At 39.9% G+C, this 25,324-nt stretch overlaps 2 protein-coding genes across 3 annotated transcripts in view; one reads left to right on the plus strand and one right to left on the minus strand.

Moving 5' to 3' along the window:
* Nucleotides 1–7,781: 7,781 nt before the first annotated feature.
* The window catches only part of CMSS1 (cms1 ribosomal small subunit homolog), a 391,308-nt gene continuing 373,765 nt past the window's right edge, over nt 7,782–25,324 (plus strand). For both annotated transcript variants that reach the window (XM_061193018.1, XM_061193019.1), the window contains exon 1: nt 7,782–7,950. In XM_061193018.1, coding sequence (XP_061049001.1) covers nt 7,887–7,950 — 64 coding nt within the window. In that variant the 5' untranslated portion in view covers nt 7,782–7,886. The remainder of the gene's footprint in view (nt 7,951–25,324) is intronic.
* FILIP1L (filamin A interacting protein 1 like) overlaps nt 18,630–25,324 on the minus strand; it is a 45,826-nt gene continuing 39,131 nt past the window's right edge. Inside the window, exon 3 of the mRNA XM_061193017.1 lies at nt 18,630–18,809. Coding sequence (XP_061049000.1) covers nt 18,630–18,809 — 180 coding nt within the window. The remainder of the gene's footprint in view (nt 18,810–25,324) is intronic.

Genomic DNA, 25,324 nt, shown 5'->3' on the forward strand with positions numbered 1-25,324 from the left:
TCTGTGTGGCCTACCTTGGGCTTTCTCACTGTATCACACCTGGATTCCAAGTGAGCATCCCAAGGGAGCAAGGTGGAAATGCATAGAATTTTTAAGATTGCGCCTCAGAGGTCACAGAATATCTTTCCTACCATATTCTATCAGCGGAGGTGACAAATGCTTGCCCAGATTCACAGAGAGGGAAGCAGACCCCACCACACAATGGAAGGAGTGTCAAGGTCACATTGTAAGAAGAGTATGTGGGATGGGAGACATTTGTGGCCATCTTTGAAAAACACAACCTGCGATATGTCTACCTGGATATTCAGGGTCTCATCCATAGTGCACACTCACTAGCGGACCTGGACATGGGACACGAAGATCCTCATACTTTTGCTCACTCCCTAGTTCCCTGCAAATGCTTCTTCCCAGATCTCTTTGCTATTGAACTCCAAATATTATATCTTCCAGGCCCTTGACCCACTCAACCACACAATTCACTATTGCTCAAGACTCTGTATTTATTCTTAGCTCAGACTATTTCTCTCTCCATTCAAAGGAGATAATTAAATGTACATCTTGAAGCTCTGCCCACTAGAAGGATTCTCCTCACACTGTCCTCTAGGACCCCTCCCTGAGTGGGACTGTAGTGCAGTAGCAGTCCATTTTCAGCTCTACTAACATATCAAGCCTGAACCAGTCATGAATATTTCCTCCAACATCATCAGCTGGTCACAGGGAACACCTCATGAAGCCATAGGTGTGAGTGAGGATTACAAGACACAGAGATCTTTACCACCTGTTCATGTAAATTACTTATGACTTCTGGACCTGCTTAGATGTGATCCCATATATATCATTTCTATTTTTCAGTGGGTTGCTGCTGTGGGCACCCAACCTTACAAAACCCAGGTCTAAAAGGGCAGCTCTGATAATATAATCATTTGATGCTCCATCGTCAAATGCTCAGTTTCTGCTAGAACTTAGTATCATGCCAGTAGCTGCTTTCTGAATGGTTTGGCTACTGAAGGTATGGCCTTACTCTAAAACCCTAGGAATTTCTGAAGGTCGTGGTGAACAATAATAAGCAACAAAAAGACTTGGGTCAAAGGAAATTTGTGAAGTCTTCTCAAAGTACAATTTCTGGCCTGACACTTTTCAAGAAGCAGTCTCGTCACCACACCATTTGCCCTGGGTTTATTAAAGAGCCATTTCAAAAAGCTAAATAAATAAATAAATAAATAAATAAAACCCTAGGAGTTTGTGCTGTGATTCTCCTTTCAGGTCCTGCCAGACTCCACACAGCATCATCAACTCTCACCTAGCACCTTGGAATCTGCCACGTCATTATGAACTAAGGGGGAGAGCAGCTTGTGTCACACACAGCCTGGACCCACTGCCAAGGCTTCTCTTCTTTTGACCCTACTCAAAACTGGCAGCCTTTTGACTCAACTGATAAGTGAGAGCAGTATTTCCAAGTGTGGCATAGGCTAGCTGTAAAATCTAAACAGGTGCACCAAATACTGTTTTCTATTTCTTGCATAGGTAGTAGGTGGTAGGAGATGAAAGATGCAATAACTTTTCCTTTCCCTTGAAGGGGATACCAGGCATGCCTCATATATCCAGACTTCTAAAAATGTGATCAATGTTGCAGGGCCCTGAATATTTATGATTTATCTCTCACACTTTGGCATGTATGTATTTTCCGAGGGCATCCACAGTACTGGCCATTTCCTGCTCCCCAGATCCAATTAATACTATATCACCAATAAAATGGATTAAAGTGATGTTTTGAGGAAGAGTTCAAATAATCATAGTCCTTATGAACTATATTATGACAAAGATAAGGAGAGTTAACCAGCCTTGAGAGTGTTCATAGGAAAATATTCACAACTTTGAGTGAATATGAACTCAATTTTTCCAAAGTGAATGCAAACTGCTTTTGATATTTTTTCCTGATAGGAATCGAATACAACACATTTGCCAAAGCAAGTGCTAGAGGCTGTGTTGATTGGTTCAACCAAAGATATAACACCTGGTACATCCCCTATGCTTGAAGATACCATGTGATTAAATTTACAGCAGTCCACCATCATTTGCCATGGTCCATCTGGCTTTGGAGGACCATACTAGTAAACCAAACCCCCTGCAGCCTTTAAGTGTTTTAGGTTGGCATTAATCTCTGCAACTTCACTAGAATGAGATAGTGCTTCTAATTTACTATCTTTGAAAGGACTGGGGAAAGGGAAGGCACTTTCAGGGGCTTCCACATGACCCTTCCTACCCTAAAGATTCTTACTTTATTGGTCAGAGGATCAATGTGATGGTCCTACCAGCTGCTAAGTACATCCATCTCAACTATGCACTCAGCAACTGGAGATATGACCATAAGTTGATGAACCCATTGAAGCCACCATGAAACAGATTTAGGCCAGGACTGTGTCACCTGGCCCCTGTATGCCCCACTCTAACAGGGGGTTATGGTGGCAGTTTGGATTCCCTGTGTCAATGTAGTTACCCTGTATCCAACAGCCCCTGAAAAAGCTGGGTATTTCCCATGTCTCCAGTGGACAATTACTCTGAAAAATGGCCATAGTTTCCTTTGGAAAAGGTATGAGTACATATTGTATATACTGGTTGTGTTGCAGAGAACTTCCTCAGGGGGATCCAGATTCCCTTTAATCAATGGATTCTTGAGTTTGAGAATTGGCTCATATCTGGAAACATGTCCAAAGATCATGCTTTTCCATTTTGGCAGTTAAAAATCTGCCTTCTGCTTACCAGCTCTCGATTTTGTTGTTGTTGCTATATAAGTCAATCAATACCCTCATTAACTTTCTATCTTGCCCCTAGGAACTCATAGTCTGTGGAACACCACAGATCCCCTACATTTCAAGGATCCCTGACCACTGATTAAATTCACTTTGCTTCTGATGGTTCAGCGCTGCCAACTGCTTTCACTATTCTGGAATTCTATCATACTCACGAACACTCGGGCATCTCCTACTGTCACCTCTGGCCTACACAGGACAGTCACCATAGAGTCTCTCAACTAAGTCAGTGCCCACACACTACTGCAATCTTATGGTGAAAGAATTGTCCTCTGGGCCCTCCCAGGGAAGAGAGTCAGCTGGTAGGTTCTCTGGTCTCACATAATAAATCCATTCTAAAGTCTACCACTGAGTCTCCTGACCCTTTCCTTAATAATCTGCCAAGGCAGTCCCGATGTCTCCATCTCATTTACTATAGGTTACCATTGTGTCTAAGCTTTAAGATGCCATCCTCACAGGATGTTAGGACTTCACAGGACATTAAATCATCAGCCACTGGGGACTGTCTCCATATCAATAACCTCTCTCCTACCCAGCTTTACACACTGCTGGTCCAATACTCTCAAGATCCATTACCTGAAGAAATTTGTGGTTCCTGTTGATATATATATATATATATATATATATATATATATATATATATATATGTACATATATATACACACACACACACATACACACACATACATATATATGTGTATATATACATACAAACACATATATACATATATATATATACCTGTAGTCTTTCTTGTAAATAAGTAATTTTCTCCTATAGTAGGGGCTGTACTTTCTACTCTGTCTATGCTGAGAACTAACTCTAGTTATTGGTGAAGAAGCAATGAGAGGAGGTGAGGGCTCAAACATCATCTTGTGAGGCAACTGACTACAGTGAGGCCTTGAATGGTCTCCAGGTAATAAGAGGCTATTTTCCTCCAGCAAGGGAGAAAGGGCCAGTTCTGTCAGCCCAGAAGGCTCAAGAATCTGGGAGTTCAGGAACCTCAAGGACATCTACCCAAATGTCTCCATCTCAGTCTCAGAGTCTCTCTCCTTCCCTTTGAGGACTTGACTTGACCATAGGTAACATTATCAGTCTGTGCAGTCAATCTCTTTGTAGCTCTGCTACCCTTTTGATCAAATTCTGACCTGAATTTATAGCACAGTATGGTCTCTGGTTGCAGAAGGGCCTCTTTTCAGCACTGCTAGGAAGGACTTCTGGTTTTCTCAGCATGTTCGGAATTGATAACAACCAGCCAACTCCACAATCTTTAAAATTACAACTGCCCCATATCTTTCAAGTGTTAAAGCTATTGCACAAGCCAGCATTTCCCCTTCCACCTGTACGTCATTCTAATCTACCACAGGTGAGTGATTGTGTTTTAGTTATTGTGATGCTACAGTACACCAGAAGTTTTTACCATTCTTCTTACCACTACCAATTATGTCCTTGTTACCATCTGATCAGTGAGTAAATTGATTCCCAAGTTTTGTCTTGAGGGTCTGCTTTCTAGGGTATTTCCAATACCAACTGTCTTAATTTAGGTTGCTTCTAAAGCAGACCCTGAGACTAGGACTTGGGTGCAGGTATACTATTTGGGAGGTGATCTCAGGAAGCACAAGTGAGAGACTGGGGAAAGGAGACATGAAAAACAGAAAAGGCAATAAAGTGTCCATCTGGGGACCCTTTAAAAAACTGTGTGAAACATATTTCAGAATTGTGCCACCAAAGGACAGAGAATCTGGAGCATTATCTACTAACACCTGTTCCCTTTTGGTTGAGGGTTGCCCTTGGGAGCATTAACTGCATTGATTCTTGGGCTGAGCAAGCTCCCATGGTGCCAGAGAAGCAGACGGTAGGGATGCTCAGGGAGGGAAGTTGTCAGCATGATGGAAATAGTCTACCACAGCTACAAAGAAGCTCAGATATGGGCCAATGGAAAATGGAGCAGGGCATCAAGAGTATTGCTTCAAAGTCATAATGGAAGAAGAGGACAGTATGATTAAAAGGGCATTGTCTCTGCCCCCTGGTTCCTGACACAGAACTCCTAAATTCCTTGGAATTTCCTGAGTGGTAGGAGTATTTTTTTCTAATAAGGTGTCACTTGGTGGGCTCCTGGATAGGGGCTGGTCACCAGAAAGACCAAGCCATGATTAAAAGCTTGGAACTTTCAGCCCCACTCCCCATCCTCCAAGAAGGGCAGAGGGGCTGGAGACAGATAATGATGAATCATGCCTACATAATGAAGCCTCCACAAAAATTCCAAAAGTATAGGGTTCAGAGAGCTTCCAGGTTGGTGAACAGATCCATATGCCAGGAATGCCACACTCCAACTCCATGGAAACAGAAGTTCCTGTGATTGGGACCCTTCTGTACCTTACTTTATGCATCTCTTCATCTTGCTGTTCATCTGTATTCTTTATATAATAAACTGGTAAATATAAGTATTTCTCTGAGTTCTATAAACTATTCTAGTAAATGACTGAACCCAAGGAGGGAGTCCATGAGAACCTCTGATTTATAGCTGGTAGGTCAGAAGCATAGGTGACAACTGGGGACTTGTGACCGGCATCTGAGGTGGTTGGAATCCAGGGCCAATAGGAAGACTGATCCTGGGATAAGATCAGGGACAGTGGGAAAGTGAACTCACATGGGAAAGTAGTAAGACTGTCTGGCAGCTTTGAATGTCATTTGAGAGAAAGGGTCATTATTTGGAATTCTTAATGAGTTCTTAATGAATAGCACTTAACTTTAATGAAAATTTCTCTTTTGTGTAAGTGGATCTTTTCTCTTATATTTTAAATTATACAAATAACGTGTTATTTGATACCACAAAAATATATGTAACATACCTATAAGTTATAAAGCATAATACTTAAATGCACATCCACTCTACCTGAATTAGAACTTTGCCAATAATTTACATTTACCTTTGTTCTTCCTAATCCCATCTCCCTGACCACTCCCCTCCCCCACCAATCCACATTCTTTTCTTTTTTTTTTTTGCCTCACCACTGTGAGGCTTGTGAGACTCTAGTTCCCCGACCGGGGTTGAACCTGGGCCCTCGGCGGTGAGAGCATGGAGACCTAATCACTGGACCACCAGGGAATTCCCCCATCCTGAATTTCGTGCTTACCAGTCTCTTACCTTAAAATCATATATGAATTTTTTTGCCCGAAATTTTTTTAGTTTTCTTTGTATCTGAACTTTACGAAATGGTATCTGAGACTTGGCTTTTTTAAATTAACCATTATATTTCCAAAGTATATCCATGTTATTATGTATGTTCATTCATTTACTCTGTTTAATTGTGTGGTTATATTGTAATTTAGTTATCCATTTTCCTATATAAAACATTTGGGTTGTTTCCACATTTTTGCTATTATTAACAGTGCTGCTGTGAATATTCTTTTATAATTTCCTGGTACACATATGCAAGAGTCTCCCAAATGTATATAGTTAGGAGTGGAAATAGCTGGATCATAAGGTTTGTATGTTGACTTTTACAAGATTTTGCCATATTGCTTTTCTAAGTGGTTATACCAATTTACACTCACAGCAATAATGTTTAAGAGTTCCCACTGACACACATATTCTCCAGAATTTGGTACTGCCAGACTTCTTAATTTTGTCAATTTACTGAATGAAAAACAGTATCTCATTGTAGTCTTTTTTGTATTTCTCAGATTAATAATGAGACAGAACATCTTTTCATATGCTTATTGGTCATGGCACTTCCTCCTCCACATTGGTATTTCTTATCTAACTTTTCAATCAACCACCATAATTTCTGCCATCTCCATTTCCTCATGAAAGACACATTACTTTCGATGATTACAGATTATTTTACATTTGGCATATTTATATAGCTAATATCTTCCCTTTTAGGGCGTTTAGGACACACTGATAAAGTCTAATCAGCAATTCATTTATAAGCCACCTATTAGTTGGGTGGGTTTTGGATGATTTTTACATTTGGCTAATCCTATCCTCACCAGATTAAGAGTCCCGGTTGTTTCTGAGAATGTATCCTCATCATTAGTTTAGACCTTCATCCTTACAAGTTGTAGCTCCTCTACTTGAGTTGGTGAAATCTGGAAGGCGGGATCGTATCCTACTCATCTTTAAACCAGTATTCCAATTACAGTGACAGGCACATCACGTGTATTTAATGCATTTTCGTATGCTTTTCACCTCATGACTCTCCTGAAAGTATCGTCCGCACTTAGTTTACAGCTGGCCCCAGCACTCGGCGCCCAGCGGGTTTTCCCTGCCCATCTCTGCCACTTGAGGGAGTGAGACAAGCACCGTAGGTCTCTTACCTATACTTGGGCAGCAACGGGCTCCCTTCTTCTTCCCTTGTTTCACAAAACCGGGTTGGGGGCGGGGGGCGCAATCGAACAGAGTGCGGGGAAGTTGACTATAAACTCTCCGTACTTCTCGGGTCTGTCCGTTGGCAAGCCCTTCTGGACCGGTCAACATTCGCTTTCCTCATATCGTATAAAAAAAGCAGTACCCTCATCTACAAGAAAGGTCCAAAATTCAAGGTCATGACTTGTGCACGTTTTTTTAAAGAGCAAACTGTAAAAACAAACCGCCGCCCAAACACTTAACACATAGACGAAAACACACCCACGTGCAATGGTCTTCTCCCGCGACTCAAGGCCTTTGAAACTGAACAGAGGAAAATTGTCTTAGCATTCCGTCTCCCACTTTCGACAATATCTATTCGGCAAAAATAAAACCTAAACAAAAAGTTTTAAAGGCAGCACTTAAAAAAATGATACGCTTTTTCTGCTTACGTGTCTTCCTTTCTTTCGGCTTTTGTGGGGGTTTACTTTAAGGCTCCAGACTGATCCTGCCCATCCTCACTGGTGTAGAAACTGCGAACAGTTGGACGCGGCTGCCGGGGAGGCGGGGCCGAGGTTATGACGTCATCGCCGCGGGGCGGAGGCGACAGTGTCTGAGGAGAGGCTCAGCGTGCTGCGACGCCGGCAGCCCGGCTCTGAAGCAGCGTGAGTTCAGGCCAGCGCCCGCTCCTCCCTGGTAGTCGGCCCACGTCGAGTCCCGCGTGGAGATGGCAGATGATCTTGGAGACGAGTGGTGGGAGAACCAGCCGGCAGGAGCAGCCAGCAGCCCAGGTACCCACTCTGCCCGCGCTTTTGTGGGGCCTCCCCCACCCCCCAGCCTTCCGTGCGCCTCAGCCCGGGCCGGCGCTGCCTCTGGCGGTCGCCGCGCTCTGCCCCGCGGTGGTGCACACCGCCTTGGGGGCACGCGAGCGTCGCGGAGCAAGTGAAGCAAGAGATATACTAACACGTGAAACAGACAAGTGTGACAGTAACTCATACCTGCCCTCTAGTCAGGAAGGACCCTTTTCCAAGCTGTTTTTTGTTTGTCCTTATTTCTTAACGGATAAGACAGTTTTCGCGGAGACAGGGAGTTTGGGCGTAGCGGTTAAGGGTTAACTCCTGGGTTAGGTTCAGACTGCTTCTGTTCAAATCGCGACTCCAGCCTTTTAATACTGTTTAGCTTCCTTTTCCTCATCTGTAAAATAAGCGTAATAATGCCAATTTCATAAGATTGTCGTGAAGATAATACAAACGATGCACTTTAGCACAGTGCTTGGTACATAATATGTGAGCAGTAAATAAAAGCTTTAGTTCTTCTTGCTATCGTTAGCAGCAGCAGCAGCATCATATCATCATCATATCGTTTGGACTTTTAGAGCCTGAAGGAGACTTGGAGATCTGCTTGGACTCACCCATTTGACAGATGAGGAACATGAAACCTAAAGATATCAAATAACATGACTAGTTCACATAGCTACTCAGAAACGAGAGTAGAATTCAGTTAACACAGTTCAGACAATGTTTATTATGCTACGTGTACCTGCTGCCAATGCAGTGAATATTTTATCCTTGAGTAGATAGCGTTAAATAACTCCTCACCACAGGCTGGCCTTGAACTTTTCAAGTCTCATGGCTTAATATACAATTGTTTTTTTAAAATCATTCTTCAGAGTCTGCCTCTCTTTACTAGATTCTAAGATTTTTTTAGGGTAAAACCAAAGCCTGATTCATGTCTGTAGAGTCCACAGGACCCTGCACATGATTGACAGTTGATACATATTTGCTGCAATCATTAATATTGAAATGTGAGTTGAGAAATAGCCATTGAAAACAAAGAACATTGTTTCCATGCTCTACTACAGCATTGTTTCCAGAAGGGCAGGCTTCAGATACAAACAGAGCAAATGGCATTTTTAAAAAGGTTGCCAGTATAAAACTTCATTGATTAAACTTCCTGACTCTTTTGAGGCTTTGTTTTTAGCAAACGTATGCTTGTGCTTGAAGGCACAAATACCTTTTTTTGCAGGCTGTGGTATTTCACGTTTCCTTTAATAGCCCCTGCCCCCCATAACTGAGGTGTTAAAAACTGTATTTTATGGTATGATTCAAGGATAAACGCCAATTAAAAAACAGTCAATTTTTTGGAGTGGTGAAGGGGATCTTAATTCTTTGTTCTAGTCCTGTTTCTTGCCCTCACCAGCTATGTCTCTCAAGTTAGTCACCCTTTGGAAACAAAGAAATTAACATGTATTGAGTATCTACTGTGTGCCAGATGTTTTCATAAATATGAATCCGTTTAATCTTCATAACATTCTTAAAGGGTAAGCGTTTTAATTTAATCTTCATAACATACCTAAAAGGTAAGCGTTACCTTCATATTTAAATGAGAAGCAGAAAAGTTAATTGTTCTTAGGAACACACAGCAAGGGAGAGATCTGGGAAGAGGTCAAGAGCACCTGACTTTCAAAGTCACACTTTTCCCACTATTACTGTGTGGCTTCTCTGGTCCTCAGTGTCATAGTCTGTGAAGTGAGGGATCCTTAGAGATCATCTTTTTAAGGGTTTTACCAACCAAGAGTTTTAAACTTTGAATCTAGTTAGAACTGTAAGGTGCTACAGCCTCTTTCATCTAAGTTGCCAGGATTCCCATCAAGATATGTTGGAGTCCCTAGGATCACCCCACTTCTTAGGTTCCTTCTAGCTGTAAGATTTAGCTTTGAAATTTGCTAACATTAAATTTATCAAGGGCCTTTGCTTTGTTAACTGCTTTGAAGATAGGTGAGTGTATAAGCTTCCTTGAGATCTGCTTGATTGATTATTTACCAGTGATTTGTTTAAATAATCTGAATAATGTTTCTAATTCAGAAGAAATCACAGCTGCACCAATTCAGGTTTTCTGATCCTACCTATATTAATAGAGAAAGATCAGCCTAAAATATGTGAATTATATATTGTTTTGAAAGTCAGAGGAGAAATAGTGCCTTAAGTCAGAGAAAGGAAAGATAGTTGTAGTAATGCCTTTACTCCTGTTGTGTGTTACGCTACTTGCCTATAAAAGTAAACATCTTTACTTATCACCTGTTTCCAGTTTGTGCTTATGGTGGCGAGGTGATGGAGCATTTAGTCATTTATTCAACAGTCTATATCTATCTACAACAAAGGCTTAACATCTGTGGTTATGAATTCTTGTGCACGTTTTCTAAGAGCAAACTGTACAAACATGGATGCCCAAACACCGACACACACTGTGTATGATATTTATCCAGCTGTCTATGTATTGTCAAGGAATTGAACTATGTTTTTGTGGTTTTCATGACTTCTTAGATGAGGTATGTAACTCAGAGACCCTTACTAAAGCTCTCGATCTACATATGACCCTTTTTGCATACATCTTATGGCTTTTCAAAACCTGTCGTTTTTCTACAGGCATTCCTTATTTTATTGCACTTCACTTTATTGTGCTTTGCCGATACTGCATTTTTTTTTTTAAACAATTGAAGGTTTGTGGTGACCCTGCATTGGTTAGCATTTTTTAGCAATAAATTATTTTTTAAGTAAGGTATGTACTCTTTTTATATGTAATGCTATTGCACAATTAATAGAGTACAGTATAGTGAAACATAACTTTCATATGCACTGGGAAACCAAAAAATTCATGACTTGCTTTATTGTGATACTCACTTTATTGTGGTCTGGAACCGAACCTAAATATCTCCGAGGTATGCCTGTATTAGAATCCTGCATTGTACTGGAGCCCAACATGGTACCTGGCACTTAGCTGGTGTTTGGTAGATATTAACTGAATGAGTGAATGCATTTTACAGGACTTTTGGTGATAGTATACACAGGTAGATATATAATTTCTCATCCAATCTAGACACTTTTGAGAGTGGAAGGCCATGCTCTTAGAATTTTGCTGGGGCAGTCCACTTGAGGTGTCTGGTCACCCTGTTGGTATCATCATTGGTGGTGATTGGAGTCATGGCCCAGGGTAAGACAACTGAGAATTGCCTCTGCTGAGGTGTGTACAGCACAGTATGCCTCCGGCAACAGAGCCTAGGAATCATCTAATGATATCTAATATTTCGTTTCACTTCATTTCACTTATTTCCTTATTCCCTGCCTACTTTAAGAAATTATTTGATAATAATATATAATACTGCATGTATTGTAGTAAACAATATATGCAGTAGAATCATAATTGCAAAACATTAGTGCTAATGCACCAGGTGCAATGCCTGAGATTTCATGTAGTTGACCAAACTGGGCACTTTCTCAGTGTGAAGCTGAATGTTTATTCACGTCATGGTTTTTGTGACTTATGGAGCAGAGCCGAGAGTTTCTGCTCTTGGAAGTGGTCAATTGGTCATTCACTTGCTAAAGAGAACACCGATTGTTTTCCCTTTTTATTCCAATAATATGCCTATTAAATTACCAAGTCAAGCGTCCAGTAGGCAGCTGGGTATATGAATCTGGAGCTCCAGGGTTGGAGCTGGAGATAACGAATTTAGGAATTACCGGCACGTATATAGCTTACTTTTTTTTTATATAAATTTATTTATTTTATTTATTTATTTTTGGCTGCTTTGGGTCTTCGTTGCTGCACATGGGCTTTCTCTATGCGGTGAGTAGGGGCTAATCTTCGTTGTGGTGCGCAGGCTTCTCATTGTGGTGGCTTCTCTTGCTGCGGAGCATGGGCTCTAGGCGCGCGGGCTTCAGTAGTTGTGGCTCATGGGCTCTAGAGCACAGGCTCAGTAGTTGCAGCTCACGGGCTTAGTTGCTCCGCGGCATGTGGGATCTTCCCGTATCCCCTGCATTGGCAGGCGGATTCTTAAACACTGTGCCACCAGGGAAGTCCCTATAGCTTACTTTTAAAGAGGATGTTTTTAGCAATCTTCAAAACTCTTCGCCTCCATTTCTTTTGAGGAGGGTTTTTCATATGCTCCCCTAGCTTATTCTGAATCTTTGATGCCGTCTCTTACCAAGCATCTAACTAGAAAACTGAAGTGTGAAGACACTTCTGTGTGCAGTGCAGGGGAATTGCAGGTAACAATACTAATTTGCATTTGTTAAGTGGTCACTCTGTGCCAGATACTTTTTTGATTGCTTTACATGTACTGGTTCATTTAATCTTCATAAGTATACCATGATGTAGGTACAGTTATCTCCATTTTTAGATGAGGAAATTGAGGCACTAAGTGGTTAAGTGATTTGCCCAGTGTTATTCAGTTGGTAGGTAGAGAGTCTGAGATTCATAGACAGGCAGTCAGAAACCAGTCTGTGCACTTAAATTTCTCAAAGTTAATTATTTTAATTATCAATGATAAGAATCTCATCTCTAAAATAATAATCCTTTATCAGTTTAAAGAGGTTCATAGTTTATAAACCTTTTGTTTAGATACATCATTGTTATCAAATTGTCTATTAACTCTTAGTCTCCCAAACTGTACTCTTCTAAAGAACGCTGATTACTCTGAGATACAATAAGCAGGTTGTACCATTGGGCTTTGAGAACAGTCTCTTCCCAGGAACTCATACTTGGTCCTAGAGCTCAAGGCTCACATACCTGTCTGTCTTCTTGACGTCTATACATATTTGATGGAATGTCAAATGTAAAATGAGGCCCAACTCCTGAATTTTTCCCCAAATCTGCTTTTTCTCCAGACTTCCCTATCTCAGTAAATTAAATCACCAACTGCCCAATTTCACAAAGGCCTAGGCATATTCTGATTTATTCATTTATTTACTTCCTTCACCCTTTACATCTGATCTATCAAGTCTTGTCTCTGCCTCCAAAACATATCCTGAATCTTTTTTCCTTTTTTTTTTTTTTTGCTTGTTTGTTTGTTTGTTTACGCCATCGGAGTACATGCTGCCATCCTCACTTGCCCACACCTCTGCAGTAAACTTCTAACAGGGCTCCCAATTTCCATCTTGTTCCTCTGTTCTTCAGTCAGCAGACAAATTGATCGATCAGATCACATTCCTGCTTAAACCTGTCACTGGCTTCCCTCCAACACACAGAATGAAACCTAGATTGCTTACCATGGTTGGTATCTGCTGGAACGTACTGACTCCCCTCTAGTTTATGCTGTCCCAGCCACACCAGCCTTCATTGGGTGCCTCAACAGGCCAAGCTCATTCTGTCTTAGCCCTTTGCAATAGCTGTTCCTTTTCCTTTCTGGGCTGTCCTTCTGAATTTTGAATGGTTGGCCTTTTCTTGACATTAAGACCTAAGTTCAAACACACCTGAGTTCCTGTTCAGCAAGTGTAGAGTAGCTATCTACTTACATTATCATGTTACAGTAATTCTCATCAGAGCACTTATCACCAACTATTATTTTCCTTATTAAATTATTACAGTCTTCGCACACTATTATGTAAGCACCATGTGAGCAGAGATTTGTTTATGTTGTTCTTTGCCGTATCCTCAGGGCCTATAGTAGTATCTGGGTACTTAGAAGGCACTCATTAAGGATTTGTTCATTAAGTAGTTAATTGTTAATATTTCACAGTCACATCTTGGAGACTTTAACATAGGACCTCTGCGTCTAAAGAAACTTGGTCCACTGGAAGAGTTGTCAAAATCCTGCTTAGGCTTTTGACGGACTTGGCAGATGTTGCTTTTCTCTTTCTAAAAATACATTAGAAGTCTGTGTTTTATAACTGTGTCTACTATCATTTTATTCTAACCATATTTGGGTTTAGTTTTGAAATTATATATTTGAAAGGACAGCAGACTTTTGCTTTGTAAATGAGCTGATAATTCCTACTGGTGACAGCTTTTGTCACCTAGAATCAGTGTGATGGTTCATTTTGTTTGAGATTGCTGACGTAAGCATTGTAAATATTTTTGTTGTAATATCATTTTATCCTTAAAAATCACATCGCTTTATCTATGCTGAATTCCTTCTGGAAACGGTGAAGTTGGGGGACACCTTGGATTTTTTAAACCTGAATAACTTAAGTTTTTGGGTTTTTTTTTCCTTTTCTCACACCAGATTTTCCTTTTTCACATCTATAGGCAGCCATGCATAGTAGATGTTGTAAAGCATTGCCTCTACATATAAAATTCAGACTTGGAATATTTACAGTAGATGTTGATAACATACAACAGAGGATCAACTTCAGAGCATGTTGTTTTCAAAGTCATTTATTGAACTCTCATGCTTGGCTCTCTTTTAGACACTGTAATGGTGTTAGAGGGAAAAACATAATCTGTTTATGGGATTTATACATTGATGTGGTTCAATCAAAATGCAAGTGATATTCTTTTAAGACAGATGCTTAAGGGCAAAAAACAGGGGTAGGATAAATTTTAAAAGGTGAGAGGAAGGAAAGAGGAGAGGGATAGGTGCAACATTTTTGTTCTGTACTTGAAGACTGTGTAACAAAGACCAAGTTTTACTTTACTGTATACAATTTCTATAATTCTTGCAAATGATTAAACAAGTGGTTCTTGACAACAATTATGAACGTTTAAAGGTACAAATTTACACATCTTTCTCTAAATAACATGTACAGTAGCTCTGCTGTCTTAGAAAATACCAGGAATTTGGAAGGCCTAGAAATAGTTCCATTTCCCCCTCAGATTCAACATTAACACATTACATTATTTTGTGGCACAAATCCTTTCTCATCTGATGTTCTTTAGTTGAACACTTTAGGGCATTCATAGAAGTATACATTTTACTAAATATATCACAAACAGCTTGAAATATAGTTTTCCCATTTTCATCAGCTTTCATAGAATTCTTAATTGCATTCTTAAATTGCTAGCATTGCTTTTAAAAATTAGTTGATTCAGCTCTTCTTAAGCTTTTGAGTTCCTTGTTAGTCTAGTTTACACTAGACCAGACGTCAGGAAACTTTTTTTGTAAAAGGCCAGGTAGTAAATATTTTAGGCTTTGTTGGCCAGTGTCACAGCTACTCAACTCTGCTATTGTAGCATAAAAAATGATCAGATAATAAATATGTAAACAAATGAATGTGGCTGTGTTCCAATAGAACTTTATCTATAGACAATGAAATTTGAATTTCATGTAATTTTCACATCTCACAAAATATTCTTCTTTTGATTTTTTTTTTTTCTATTTAAAAGTAAAAACTATTCTTAACTTGCAGGACATACAAAAAGACAGTGGGCTGAATTTGGCCTGTGGGGTCTTTACATTTATAGACCCCTGCCCCAGACTCAGTGTCAGACCCCAAGTGTTATGTCACATGTCCTCAAAAGCAGGAATTTGAAATGCGTCCCAGAGAGAATTACTCCATTACATCAGTTACTCCATTACTCAGTCCAGAATTGTCAGTTATGTGTGAGATCAGTCACTTTCCTGTTACAATCAGATACTTTATTCTAAAAAGTTGCAAGGAGATTAGTTCAGAAATCATTGAAGCTAAATAAATGAACAGCTGAGGAAAGACTCCAGCATACAAAATCATACAAAAATTAAAATTTTTGTTACAATTTGAATGTGTTTTTGTTCACTTGGATTTTTATCTGCTTCCTTTTAAAAATTTGACTCAATAAAATCACTATAGAATTATTAGGATAGCTTCTTTTATTTTTATCTTTGGAGGAATCACAGTTCTGCAGAAACAGGATTATGCTCAGGAGGCAGAATTCTTTATATTTTGGTTGTGTTATAGGTCAAACACCATTTTGTTGAACTTATCCCAGGTCTAAGTTGTTTATGCATTTTTATTGCACTACATATTGCTTTAAAATAAGCATAGTTTTTGTTAGGATAGATTGTGTTATTTTAAAGACTTTTGTCTTAATGGGATTAGAACTGTATTACCATTTAAAGATAGGTTTCTGCTGCTTGCCATAGAAGTGTAGCTATTTTCCTATCCTTTTTTTAGTTATTTGTACAATATCTTGTCTTTCTTATCTTGCTTGCTCTTGAACTTATGCCAGCTTGGCATGAAAATGTACTTTAGGGAGTCTCTTAACATAGCAGAAAACAAGTTTGAAATCTCTAACGTAAAATATATTTTGTGTTCATTTTCAAGGTAAAACATTCCCAGGGTATTGAGTTTTTCTAGGAGTACTGTTGGTGCTTGTTTTTCCTGTTTTGTTTCATGGTTTTCTTCAGTCTATTTGGGTTCCACCTTAGGAGGTTCAGTGTTTTTTCTTTGCATTAGCATAATTATCAGTGTTGAATGGTACCCAGCATATCTGCTTTTCCTGACCCTATCATATACCAGTGCGATCTCTTAGCACCTTTTCTCACTTATGTCTTGACTGAATGGCCCTTCTCTCCCTCATTCACTCATTCTCTGTTCGCTGAATATTACCTGCTAATGTCAGGCACAGCCCTAAGCCCCCTACACATTTTCGCACTGCAGCATCCACCTGTTACTGCCCTGCACTTCCTTCTGAACTGTCTCTCTTGTATTATTTTCATGTCAGAGGGTCATCATCTTTTTTTGTAGTCCACTCCTTCCATTATTCTCTTAGCTTTCATTTAACTTAGACTTTTCCACTTCGGGTTTTTAATTCACCCAACCTCCTCACCTTCTCCCTATGCCACTTGCCTGCTGACTACTGCACATCATCCCTCTCTTTGGCTTGTACAGCTCAATGCTACCCAGGCTTCCAGCACCTTGTCCTCCTCCTTGAAATTGAAGTGGGTCCCAGGGACATTTGTATAGTGACATCAGTGCATTGAGTTGGGACTGGCTGGATGAATGTGAAGAATGGCAGTTCCTTTGCTCCTGCTCTGCTGACTCCATCCCAGGACAGCCAGCTAAAGCACTGTCCTTAACCAGCAGGATTTCTTGCAGGATCATGCATCCAGTTCTTAGTGCCAAATCACAGAAAACCTTGGGTATGCTCTTCGTAGAATGTATTTATTTTTTCTGACTGAAGCTTTGTGAGATATAACTGTCTCCCATGTCAGAAATGCCTTATTTGTCTTAAAATATCATTGTGTTACTCTATCCACACTAAATTACAGACACATGTTTCCCTTGATTCAGTGAGTTTTTAGTGTGAAGAAAAGAACCACTGTAGTTTACTGCCAGGGAACTGAGCCCCGCCTTGTAGATGACTGGTTGAATTCAGTTTTCGTAGTTGACATACTCACGGATGATGAGAACTGGAAGAGACCTGAAGAATTATTCAGCTTTTCTGTTTTACATACTAGAAACTCAAGGCTTAGACTAATGAATGCCAAGCTCAGTGTCAAATGAGTGAAAAAGTGGAATTGGAATTTGAGTCTCCTGATCCCAAGCTTTTTTTTTGAACCAACTGAGTTTTCAATAGTGTTGATTCAGATGTGATTAAAGAATGTCCTTTGAGATGATAAATTGTCTTTTTTTTTTTTTTAAACATCCAATACAGTGATTCCTATCTCCCTAAAAGATCTTAGTATTAGTGACCTTTGACTCTCAGATGTCCTGATTACTATAGAAAGCAACGATACCAATCTAAAATGGTTTGCTTTACAAGCCTAGCAATGAGATTCCATGGCCTGTATATACAGGAGGGGCAACTTACTAGGGAAAGTGGGACAGAAGACTAAGTGCCAGCAGCCAAATGTGCACACTACACCAGCAGTTATCAGGTAGGCCACACAAAGGACGTGTTCGGCTGTTACTCATTTTTGTTGTTCCTTTCTTCCTTGTGACTAAGAAGTACCACTTGTTTTTTTCCTCCTGGTCATAAAGAAGTCATATTTTTAGAACTTAAAGTATGATTTTAATTGTCGTGCCATTTTTTTTTTTTTTTAATTTATTTTTGGCTGTGTTGGGTCTTCGTTTCTGTGCGAGGGCTTTCTCTAGTTGCGGCGAGTGGGGGCCACTCTTCATCGCGGTGCGGGCCTCTCAGTATCGCGGCCTCTCTTGTTGCGGAGCACAGGCTCCAGACGCGCAGGCTCAGTAGTTGTGGCTCACGGGCCTAGTTGCTCCGCGGCATGTGGGATCTTCCCAGACCAGGGGTCGAACCCGTGTCCCCTGCATTGGCAGGCAGATTCTCAACCACTGCGCCACCAAGGAAGCCCTGTCGTGCCATTTTGATGGAAATAATCTGACTTTCTTGAAGCAGATTAGGAATCCTTGATACCACATCTTCTTGGCAAAGTTCTGTGGAATGAATTACTTCTGGGTTCACCAGAAAACTTTTGATCTGTTCTAATGAATTCAGTCCTATTCCAGGCTAATGATAGTCCAACTTTGGGTTGGATTACAAGTAGGATGAGGAGTTGGGAGGATTTGGGGTGTGTGTCTGGGCCTGTGATTGTGTGTATATGCATATACGTACATAGTTAAAGTAATTGCAGATGTCCTGCTCTTTCAGGATGATATTCACCAGGTCCAGCAACCTGTGAATGAACCATCTGTCTGTTTGGTGTTTCACCATTTCCTGGAGAGACGGCCCTTCATCTTTGTCCTTCCATACTAGTAACTCCAGCTTTCCAGATATTTCTGTAGGTGAATGTATCCAGGCAGTACATTTGCATGACTTACCTTTTCCCTCCCATGTGGAGGAAAGTATTAGAGGTGACAGTCCTTATGATGTGTAGCTTCCCACAGCCAGTCTTATCCATAGGCCCTGGGAGAACTTTAGGGGAAAGCTTAGCAATGCCTGTAGATTTTGGTTTAGGGATCCGTGTTGGGATTCTCTGCTTGCATACCTCCTTGATCTTGAATTAAACAGAAAAACAGAAGGTGGTTAATGGTACAGTTGGTGGAGAAACAGACATGTTCAGGACATAGAGTCAGCTTGGAGATTTTGGCTTCTTTGAAAACACTGGGTTCTAGGGACACATCAGACTCTCAGGTTGAAGAAAGAAAATTCAGTTAAACAATTCTGCCAACATGAGTTAAGTGTGTGCTGTGTGCAAGGCCCTCAAGTGTAGATAATGTTAGATACAAAGATAAATAGGTTATGTTTCTTGCTTTTTGGCAATCATAGCGTAGTGGGAGATAAACAAGAGAAGTGTCCCAAATTCATCTCAAAGGGTAATGAGATTGCCAGAGAAAGGTTAATTTCAACTGAGGGATCTAAGAGAGCTTCGCTGAGAAAGTAACATTTGTCTTGGGCCTCCAAAGACTATTAGGAGTTTTAACAGCAGGAATGGGAGAGCATTCCAGAGTAAAGGAATACTTTTGGCAATGTCCCTGGGGTAGGAAGTTGGATAGAGTTGAGAAATGGAATGACTTTAAATTAGGTTGTATTTGAGAAGCAGAATGGGAATGTAGACTGGGGCTAGATAGGGAAAATTGTGCCTGATTCTATAGACAGTGTGTGTGTAGTAGGGGGATAGTAAGGACTTAGGTTGAGGGGAGGCACATTGTAGAGGTAGAATTGTATTAATATTTGTACACAGTTAGCCTATGAGCGTTGAGAGAGGAATCACAGGTAGGTTGAATGATCTGGACTGGGAAAGTGGGTTGTAGAGTGTGAAAGAGTAAAGACTTGATTTAGTTCATATTTGCTTAGAAATATACTCTTATTTTCATTTATTTAGGAAAAATATTCTTGGATAAGAATACTTGTCGGTAAAGAGATGGGAAAAGGTCTCAGCTAACTGTAGTTCTCCCATTATAATCTACAGTGATGATGATGATGATGATGATTTCCCCCTCTTTTGTTGGATCATCCTTTCCTTGCTGTGAGCTCAAAAATAGAAATCTTTTAAAAATGCATTGTAGCTTTCATCATAGATTCTAATACTGTTCTTGTGGAAACCCTTCTTATATTGTTTTTCATTCTATAGAAATTTGTTTCCACATTTTTATTGTACTGATAAAGTACAGTAAAGTCCCTTGGTCTCTTTATGTAAACATTCACTTATTTTAAATGCCCCCCTAACTATTATAGCAATCATATTTAGATTTTCAAATAAACAGTACACAGAATTGGCTAAAAAATATGAGTCCTTCAATAAAGGATAAACTATATGGGGAATATGCTTTCTTTTGGTACAGTCTTCTCCATGCCTACGCACTAGGAGCGTTTTAGGCTTTAGTGTTCTTACTGACATTTTTTTTTTTATACTTAATCCTAAACATAGCAAATGAAATACTGATACTCTGATATTATTCTCCTGCCAGGAAATAATCAGAGATGTAGGCAAGGCTCTTTGTTTTAGCATTATTTATAACAATGAAAAATGGACACAGTTTAAGGCTCTAACAGTCAGGATAGAGTAAATGAATTACACTGTAATCACATGAAAATATCATGCCATCTTTAAACAATTTTGCTTTTCAAGATATAGGAAAGTATTTATTCAGAAATGTTAAAAGCAGGATTTAAAACTATATACATACTTTAACTATGTATATTTGAAGAGAAAAATACTAGGAGAAAATATACCAGTGCTATCAGTGGTTAACTCTGGGTAGTGGAGTAATAGTGCTTTTTATTTTTCTTATATCTTCTATATTCTCCACATTTTCTAAAATAAGTATACAATTTTAAAAAGCAACACTAAGTTATATTAAGGCATAAAAAAGGAAGGAAATACTTCACAGATCAGGACATTTCTATGAACATCTGCGTATTGTGCAAACCGTGAATAAGTAGCAGCTGCACTTGAAATCATAATTCAAGTCAGCTGATCTTGTAACCACAGCATTAATAATAGCCTTTACAAGATAGGTTTCAGTGATGTCCTTTAACTTTGTCAGGATTTAGACTGGTTGTCCTATTTTAGTGCACAAAAACCTATGATGGGATCCTACTTAAATTGTAGATTCCTGGGCCTTACCTCTAGAAACTGTAATTCATTTGTCTATGAATGCACCCAGGAATCCACATCTTTAATAAACTCTCAGGGTGATTTATCTGATGCAGGTGGTCAGCCTGACATACTTTGATAAACACTGCCATAGTTGAAGCTCATTTAGATGTAAGCTTTAAGGTCTTTTCTAACCTGGAACTCTGACCTGCCTGGGTGTGGGAGGTTCAACACTGTGGGAGGCCAGGGTTTCATGGCCCAGTGGTCCTAGATGCTCATCAGAACCACCTGTGGGGCTTTTAAAACACTGCGATGCCCAGATCCCATCTCAAAATCTACTGACTCAGATTGTCTAGGAATGTGGTATGAGTACCACAGGTTATTCAGAACTGAAATCTGTCCAGTAAACTAATTGATATGGAACACAATATTGATGGGGCTTGTTTCTTATAAGCTATACTGATATGTGTTGGTGAAGACAATATGGCTTGGAATGGTGGTCATTGGTAGGGTCAGCTGCCTGAAAGTTATTGGGCTCCCATTGTTTCTACACCATTGATGGCTGCAAGTTAATTTTGGTTTTCTTGATAACTCTTGATGTCACTACATAGTTTTTACCTCTAGATGGCAGCAAAGGCTAGTTATATTATTAGGACAACTCTAAATGTCATTCTCAAATCTTTGAAAAAAAATGATGCTATTTTTTTTTTCCTTGTATGAATTTTATACTTGGACATGTTTCAGTAAATGAGGTATAGAGCTTTAAAATGTGTCATCTCTTGGATCATTTTTTAGAACATTATGTCAAATAGCTCCAAGAAAGTTTTATCCAAATTTGGAGTGCATATTGCAAGAGGAATCCGTGCATATGCCTCTTTTAAGACCACACAGTGAATGTTCTACTCAAGAGTTGGAGGCTCCTGGGTTTCATCAGAAAGCAGATGTCTTGGAGGAGATTAAGCATGTTGGAAAGCTCATTCATAGAAGAAAAGTTTTTTGGTTTTTTTTTTAATGTTTAACTCAGTTCAACATGGAGATTGGGATTTGGAATGGATTACAGGTCTGAAAGATGCTGAGTTTATTGAGGCAGAGGCCTTGCTTTTATTTGGGGAACAATAGAGAGAAAAGGAGCATTCATTAAATTCTTTAAATGTTGGCTTGTTTGGTCTATAGGTTCTTAAAAGAAGCAGAGCTATCTATGAGACTCTGTGGTTATGGCAAGTCATTAGATGTCAGTGAGCCTTAGTGACCAAAAGCATTATAGAGGGGTGAAAATGTTTTATTCAAAATCTTAATTCTAGAACCCGATTTCTACTTGATCCTTGTGCTCCTTCGCATTATCATGGAGGGCAAACATCAGAACAAAATCAGCACTTATGAGGAAGCTGTCAGATCCTAGTTATACAGTTGGAGTCAGGATGTTTCCTTTTCTCTAAATGAAATTAATTTTGTAAGTGCTTTGAACTTTTTGGAGATGTATTGGCAACATACTGTGCAAGAAAGCTGTGTTCCCTCAGGAATGTTCCTGACTCCAGGGACTGCAGGGCCTCTCATTACACCTTTAGCTCTAGGGGTGGAAAGGCTCAAGGCTCCCAAAGACGGTGGGTCATTTTCATTTGTGGTCATCGGGGTGGTGCAGGGAGGGGGCGGATTCAGGGCTGCCTGACTCCCTTAGGGACCCAGCTGTGTAATGCTTGGTCAAGGCCGTGTGTTATCAGAATAGCAGTGCTTTGTATTTTTGTTTTTCTCTGTTTAATGGGAAAGTACGTAAGTAATGATGATGGATATGGTGATGAAAAGGAGGAAATGCTAAATTGAGAAAAAAAATCTTTGAAATATTATTGTCTTCTTTTGTCTTTTGTATTGTTTGGTAAATCACTGCTAATTTATTTATTTATTTATTTTTTTAAAGGAAACAACAGGTTATGAATCTGGCAGATAGCCTACAGTTTCATATGCTGCTTTGGCTTTTTTCTCTTGATCTTCTCAGAACATCCTCATTATACAATAAAACTTTATCACTAAAGATTTTACAGTTTTATATGGCAGGGGGTCCTTCAAAAGGAAGCTCTGTAGTTTCATTAGCTCATTCCCACTAACCTCTTGTGAGAGAACATTTGGTTTTAAATAGAGCTACAGTGCTATGATTTATATTTAAGAGTTGTCCCGTTTCTGAGGTGAAGGCGAGAGGAAATTGATGCCTTTATTTTATAATGTAACATGGTTTGTGGTTGTACCTAGTCACCTCCCAATCTCTCTGTAGTAATAACACCATGGGCAGTGAGGGCAATCCAAGAATAAGCATTGAAATACAGTTTTCAAAAATCCTTCCTAACCTAGTTGCTTCCATTTGGTGCCCAGACACATAGCATCACATGTAGAAATAGAATGTTAAAATATGTTAACCTTGAACTGTTTTGTTTATTCCCTTTCTTTTTATTCATCTGTCAGGTTTTTCACCTCAGCTTTTTTTCTTCTTCTGTTTTGGTACCCACTCCCCTCTTTCTCATTCCCTCATTTGCACCCATGTAATTTTTAAAAATCATTCGCCGGCTTATATTTTACAACAGCTTTGGATTAGTGGCTAGAGCACTGGCTATGGAGCCAGATAGACCTGGGTGGGTCTCCATTCTGGTTCTGGCACCACCCAGCTGTGTGTCCTTGAGCAAGCCAGTTAGCCTGTCCAGACCTTAGTTTCCTCATCTGTAACCCTTATTTGGGGATTAGACTGCCTACTTGCAGGTTCCTTAGTGGGTAGAGATATTGTGTAGGAAAGTCCCTGGCACATCTGAAGTGTCAGGTCTGTGTTAGTTGTTACTAATGTCAACATTATTATCTTTGTCTTTTTCCTTGTATCTGTTCTTAAGGTGCCTATTTCTTGATCATAATCATAACTTATCTTCTTGTTTATTTTACCTTTCTTGTTTTTTTGCTTTATCCCTTGTTCTCCCATCTCTCCAATTAATTATTGGAGACATGTTGCTAAGCATAGCAGTTGCGGCAGCTGACCAAGCAATGTCAATTACTGGGCTGTGTTTCTAACCACCTCGGGCCCAGAAAAGAACCTTCACATCCTTTTCCCGCCTTATCCTACTTAGTCTATTCATTGTCTTTCTTTTTTAGAGTTCACTTGAAAACATATTTTTTTCTAGTCTTTCCTGTCTTTTTCTATCTTTTAATTATTCAAAAAATGAGGCAGTTATACCAACTATAAAGCCCTTTGATCTTGACATTCAGTGATTCTATGAAAAGAACAAATGCGAGCCAACTGTGGCCACCAGGTGTGTTGTTAGACCTGCGCACCTTTGTTGAGCACCTATTACCAGCAGTATTTAAGTCCTGGATAAGGTAGGACAGTAGTTCTTAAACTTTATAAGCCCAAGAATGACCCAGGCAGCTTGTTAAGATGCAGATTCCCTGAACTGGATTTCATAGGTGTGGGTGTGTAGAAATCTGTGGAGTCCTTGGTAATTCTGATAAATGTGATCGGTGACTGCATTTTGAGAAACATTGATATAAGAGTTTCAAAACTAAATGACAGCTGATTCTTGTTTTCAAGAGATTATAGTATAGGAGGGGTAACAAACGATTATAAAGAGGCAAAATGAAGTGCTGTAATACAAGTACAAACAGAAGTGCTTTGGAAACAGAGGAAGATTGAGAAAAATAAAGAGTTTTCTAGAGGAATTGGCACTTGAGGTAGGAGTAAGATTTCAATACAAGGGACAAAGAGAGAAGAGCATTACTGCCCTAGGAACAGCATGAGTAAAGGTATAGGGTTAGAAGCCCTACTAGTGTGTGAGAGGATGGTCAGTACTGTGTCCTGGTGAGGGTACAGATTATGTCCAGGGTTTCAAAAGGAGATGAGGTGGGAGGTGGAGGTCTGATAGAAGGTTTGGATTTGGGGCACTCGGTAATGTAAGTGCTAAGTAAGTGCTGCTTTGAGGGGAGGGACTGAAGAATTGCCATGATCAGGACTGTGTTGTAGAAGGATCACCAGCAATACAAGTGAAGGTTGGATTAGAGGTGAGGGATTAGAGGTGCTACTATTTTACAGTAGCATCGGTACTGAGGTGTGGATTTGGGGAGTACTAGCACAAATAAAAGGGGGAGGGCAGAGGAAGAAATACCGGGGCAGAGTGGCTGACTGGATCTGGGGGATGAGCAGAGAAGTGGAGAATGGGACCCAGATTTTGACCCTGGGTGACAGAGAAGGTGCTGGACCATCACCAGAAGTGAGACAAAGCAATCCAAAGAGCAATCTAAGAGTGACAGTGCACTGGGGTGGGGGCACATGCCAAGTGTGAAGTGTAGTTGGACCTTCCATGTGGAACTGTTTGGTAGGCACTGAAAACTTGGAGTTGTTGCTTTGAGAATCATCATAGAAAAATTGTTGATACCATTCAAGTAGCTGAGACAGCCCAGGGAGAAAATGTAATTCCTCCTCATCTACCCCTTTTTTCTTCTCCCAC

The sequence above is a fragment of the Eubalaena glacialis genome, chromosome 6, assembly GCF_028564815.1.
Source record: "Eubalaena glacialis isolate mEubGla1 chromosome 6, mEubGla1.1.hap2.+ XY, whole genome shotgun sequence".
Taxonomy (NCBI): domain Eukaryota; kingdom Metazoa; phylum Chordata; class Mammalia; order Artiodactyla; family Balaenidae; genus Eubalaena; species Eubalaena glacialis.